The sequence below is a fragment of the Eleutherodactylus coqui genome, chromosome 7 (assembly GCF_035609145.1).
Source record: "Eleutherodactylus coqui strain aEleCoq1 chromosome 7, aEleCoq1.hap1, whole genome shotgun sequence".
NCBI lineage: Eukaryota > Metazoa > Chordata > Amphibia > Anura > Eleutherodactylidae > Eleutherodactylus > Eleutherodactylus coqui.
This window is the reverse complement of record NC_089843.1, coordinates 161,048,912-161,054,516: the sequence shown is the minus strand read 5'-3', so window position 1 is coordinate 161,054,516 and position 5,605 is coordinate 161,048,912. Positions and strand designations below refer to the sequence as shown.

Sequence of the window (5,605 nt, the reverse complement as noted above, 5' to 3'; positions counted from 1 at the left end):
CCTCATTTTTGGGGGGGGGCTTGAAATATAAGCCCTACCCCCAAAATAAGCCATAGCTAGATTACATTTTGAAAAAAGCAATACATTACCTAGCAGTCCGTGTCCCCTCCACTGGTCTCCGGAGCAGCGACGCTCCTCTTGCAGTCCTTGGCCACCCACAGAGGATCGCTTCCTGCTTACAGGATTCATAAATCCGCCTCCAGGAAACGATGGCTCTGGTTCTCGAGTGCTGCTCAGCCAATCACTGCAGCGCTCAATGAACCAATGCGACGACTGTGATTGGTTCATTGAACACTGCATTGATTGGCTGTGCAGCGCTCGAGAACAAATCAGAGCCATTGCTTCCTGAAGGCGGGATTTATAGATGTATGGATCCTGTAACCAGGAAACTATCTTCTGTGGGCTGCTGAGGACTGCAAGAAGAGTGGCAAAGCTCTGGAGACCAGCGGGAGGGTACTAGACCGAGCCTGCTAGGTAAGTATAATTAGACATCCCCCAAAGATAAAACCAAGCTCCTCTTTTGGGGCAAAACGTAATATAAGAGTGTGTCTTATTTTGGGGGAAACACGGTACTTAGAATGGGGTTTCATAGATCAGTGTTAAACATAAATACTTTGTAGGATTTGACACATCTTAGCCTGTCCGTGCCTCAGAAATGGTAAATTTGCTCTATAATTAATGCCATTTGCTGCCGTAAATTGTCAGCTAAGCAAGTGTGCAAGAAATCTGGTTACAGATTCTTAATCAAAACCAAGTGCAAACATGTTTTAGAACACAATATATACAATAGACTAAAAAAAAAACCAAGTGCAAACATGTTTTAGAACACAATATATACAATACACTAAAAAAATCTGCAGAGGTGCTGCCCATCGCTTTTTAACGCCTACGGACACCGTTTGCTACCAATAGTTTTATGGTTCCATTGCATCTAAAATGAAAAGTAAAACAACTTTGGAAATAGTTGTAATTAGAAGTATTTGTGTATATAGTGGATTTATGTCTGTCAGTTTCGGACTACTTGCTTCTTGCTACCTGATTGTCTGAATCGTTATATTTTCCTTCACAGATTGTCTTTAAAGCAGAAAGAGGGAAGGATCGCTCAGGACACGTTGGTCTAGATGATGTCAGTTTAAAGAGGGGACACTGTACTAAGCCTTGAAACTCCTCCTAGTTGTAGCTACAGTGTGTGACAACCCACCATGCGAGAGGGCAGGAATAACCTCTTGTGGGACTTCAAGACAGCAAATCCATAAAAAGAAGAGCCAAGAATTCCTGCACTGTCTCATCATAGGATGACAACGGGCACAAGAACCTTCTCCCAGATATCTGTTTCCAGACTATCATGCTTGCTTCCTAAGACTCCTTACACACTACCAAAGAACTTTCCCCGAGGAAATGACTTGAAGAAAATCAAAAGGAACAAGTCTGGTCTGGCGCAGAGTTAATTCTTGAACTACGTGTGCTCGAGCTTCTGAGAATTGAGAAAACTCTGACGTTAACTGAGTTTTGCCAAGTTAAACTCTGCTAATCGCGGAGCTGAAAGCTTTGTAAATGCGTTCTGTCTACCTTTGTATTTATCAGAAGATTTTGAACTCGACAACTTTTTATAATGAGTATAGCATCTTATTTAATTATGTAGAATAACTGTTAAGGTCAGACACCTAGTCACATCCCGAGTCCTTGTAAAGAACACATACGTGGTGCTTATTAGTAGGCTTCGTCGGCCACATCAAACATGTTTGAAGTTTATATGACAAGTAAATCTATTAGTGTTGTTCTTTCAGCATGATATACTGTATATGTTCATTCATACCTACAAAAAGTGCTTAAGTGATATTTTTGTATCATATATAAGAATAGATCAGTGTTGTAATTTTTTTTTCTATTGCCTTCATATAAGAGACAGTTCGGTTTTCTGTGCAAGAAAAGATTGAACTCCATCATATATGGAGGTTAACTATTGATGAAGAAACAGTGGCCTTAATGTACTGTGACTCTGAAACCAGGAGGAAAAACACCTCAATGACCTCTGGAGATACCGGATCTAGACATCAATATTGTTTAAAAACATTTTCAAGACCACAATTAAAACAGTATTGCGTACAGTTGTTATTGCACCAGTGTTTGCAGGGACTGTTAGAATTTGCTCCACATTGCAGGAACTGTTCTGTGTTTGTTTGTTTCTATAGATTTGCAGTAGCAGACAACTCCAACATATTCCTAGGTTTTTTACCAAATTTAGTTTATATATTCAGGTAGTTCATATAATCAAGTATGAAGAGCTCTAATAGTAATACACGCATTGTCAAAAAAAATTATCAAGCCCTAGAAGGAGTTGTTGTTTTGCTGCAAGACTTGGCATGCAGTTCCATCTCAGGCAGATATGCAAGTGAGAGTAGAGTTGTGGGGTGATTAGATGAACGGTTTTGTCACCTGAGCCCTAAAAGTGGTTCTACCTTTGGCCTATAAAAAGGCTCTCAGAGGCTACTTGTGTGTATTGGATCTTTTTTTCCGCTTGTGTAGAGGATGTTGTCCAATAGATGCTTCTGCGGTGCAATCGAAGAGATTTCGCCCACTTAACTAAGTTTGAGAGGGGCGCATTATTAGAATGTGAGATGCTGGATGGCCATATCAATGAATTGCCTGCCACCTGTGCAATTCTGACCAACTACTACTGGAGGTGTTGGGACCAGTGGATGCGTGAGGGCACACAAGGCAACCAGGCTCAGGACGCCCTTGACAGACGACAAGAGGATCATCTGATCACCTAATCACCTGACAAGCATGAGCAGCTCCAATTGTTTTGTTATCCATCATCCAGAGACAGGTGCCACCATCATTACAGGCCATAGTGTCTGTCAGAACCATTTCCTGGTGCTTAGCTAAAGGACATTTGGTCTACTGCCTTCGACATCCACCATTGCCTCCATTTGTAGTGGGGCTGTGAACGACAAAACTGGACTGCTATGGATTGGAACCGGGTTGTTGTTGTCTTCAGTGACAAATTCAGGTTTAGTTTGTTCATGTCTGGAGACTTAAGGGGAGCGCCTCAATCCTGCCTTTGCTGTGGAGCAGCATACTGTCACCACTGCTGGTGGGATGCTCTGGGGGACCATCACATACGAGTCGGCCACCACTTATTAGTGGTACGAGGGACAATGACAGCTCAGCAATATGTTCAGGACATCCTGCAGACACGTGTTCCTCTAATGGAGGCTTCCAAGAGGCAGTTTTCAGCAGGATAATGCTCGGCCGCACACACAAGGGTGTCACAGGAATGTCTCCACAACATTGTCACGCTTCCGTGGCTGCCCGGTCACCAGATTTATCACCAAAAGAACATGTATGGGACCATTTGGGGTACCAACTATAACTGCCTTTGAGTTTTCACAATCTACAGGCTCAGTTGCCACTAATGTTAACTGATATGCCACAGGATACCATATGAAATCTGTATGCCTCCATGCCCCCCATATCACATCTTGTATCCAAGCTAGAGCTGCTACAACAGGGTACTAGAGCCTCCATACCCGCCTGTATCACTTCTTGTATCCAAGCTAGAGGCGGTACAACAGGGTACTAGAGCATCCATGCCTGCCTGTATCACATCTTGTATCCAAGCTAGAGGCGGTACAACAGGGTACTAGAGCCTCCATGCCCGCCTGTATCACATCTTGTATCCAAGCTAGAGGTGGTACAACAGGGTACTAGAGCCTCCCTTCAAGGGGTCAGTTTTTCAAAATAAATGATCCCTTTGCTCTGATATTGATACATTAGAGTTGATATAAGTGATATAAAGTTTCATTCCATGCCAACAGCTCCTTTTAGGTGCTTGATTTTTATTTTTTTTTTAATGTGTCTACAATCGCAGAGAAGCCATAAATAGTATTCTAGAAATTGCTAAATATAGTAATAACGTTTGGATATTTTCAGTTACTAGAGGCTACTTACCCATTCAGGAACCTCGACTATTAGCCAGAGCATAGTGTGGCTAAAAAGAGCTGCTCTCACATAGCTTAAAAGGGTTTGTCTGTTTACCAGACAGCATCCCTTAATTAGTGCCCTCTGTAGTAAAATAACAAACTCATCAGTACATACCCCTCTCCCACTGCCTCTGAGATCCCACACTGCATCCTTGCTCTGGTCCCAGGGTTTGTTGTGACAGCTGACGTCACTGGCAGTCAGTTGATCGCTGTAGCCAATCACAAGTTGCAGCATCACCGCTCATTCTCCTGGCAGCGGCACTTGCATCATGAGTGCCATGATTCCAGGAACATGATGCTACAGCGGTCACCTCACTGTCATGGCTACCACTTAGAAATATTTTGAGCTTTTAACCCTTTGCAATCCAATTTTGGATTCAGGGTTTCCTAGGGGGCTTTCTCTTTCTGCCATTATACAATGGTGCCATCTGCTGGCTAGAGCCAATACTGCGGTATGTGACATGCTGGAGAGGCCCCCGACAACAGAGCGCCCAGTAATCTATAGTAAGAATACCCTGCCGGACGTCTTCCGACATCGGAGCTGTACAGCCTTCAATCAGAATGTTTTTAGATGTCAGACAGTGGATTGGAAAGGGTTAATTTGTAATTGTAGATCCTACAAATAAGTGGATGTGCATTCTATTGTGTGTTAGACAGTCCGTTACAGAACTCCATCTACTCCCCAAATATACAGAACCAGAATGGAGCCATCATGTAGGTCAAGGCTATGACAACAATGTGAGCAGAGCGTTAGTGAATTGTATGTAGAGGCAGAGGACCAGATCCATCCATTTCTCACTTGGCCATGTTTGGAGCCCCATTACTCTGATCCTGAGTATGGAACATTAATACCTTGCTCTTGGCTCATACTGTGCCTCAGATTTTATATGTGCTCCATTGCATGCCATATCATAGAGATGTGTCCACCTCTCAACCCCCCCCCCCCCCAGAAACATTGCTGCTAATGGGGTCTCACTGAGGCAAATATATTCTGTATGGGTCCTTAAAACAGGCATGTCGCCACATGGGATCCTGGAACGCTGGTGGTGTCATATGCATAAGGATCACCAGGAACTAAAAAAGTGAGCTAAGACAATAAAAATGTCCTGTGTCCCCGGGGTTTCTGCTGTGCTACAATGAATTCCGTTTTAGCAACTTGATGGACATTCACTTCAAGCATCGTGTTTGCCTCTTTATGGTGACGGTCGCTGTTGCCTAGTATTTTTTTTTTTTTTTATTTGACTTTTTAAAATTCTGCATGCGTTTGTGTTCTTTAGTCATCTGACATTCCGGTTCATAGCTAAGCAGCACAGGGGTTTATCACTGTTAAAGAGATACATATGTGTGTAGCCCAAACCTTAATAAAAGCCAGTTTCACATGCCATATTTTACTATGGGTTTTATTGGCTTTATTGTAACATGTTTTGTTAATCTGACTGGCATGAGCCCCAGTGAGGTCCAACTGGTAGTGATATCAAGACTGTTGTAGCACAACTGTAACATAACTGTTCCATCTATTTGACTTGTGCTTGATATGAATCTTCTTTATCTTCTCCTTGCAACTTTTATTGATATTTTGATACGGACATGGGATATTTTGGCATGAAAGCGTAGCCCTT

The 5,605-nt window shown here is 42.8% G+C and overlaps 1 protein-coding gene across 6 annotated transcripts in view; it reads left to right on the top strand.

Moving 5' to 3' along the window:
• The window catches only part of NPNT (nephronectin), a 101,538-nt gene extending 96,170 nt beyond the window's left edge, over positions 1–5,368 (top strand). For all 6 annotated transcript variants that reach the window (XM_066573902.1, XM_066573904.1, XM_066573901.1 and 3 more), the window contains one exon: positions 1,070–5,368. In XM_066573902.1, coding sequence (XP_066429999.1) covers positions 1,070–1,162 — 93 coding nt within the window. In that variant the 3' untranslated portion in view covers positions 1,163–5,368. The remainder of the gene's footprint in view (positions 1–1,069) is intronic.
• Positions 5,369–5,605: the final 237 nt, after the last annotated feature.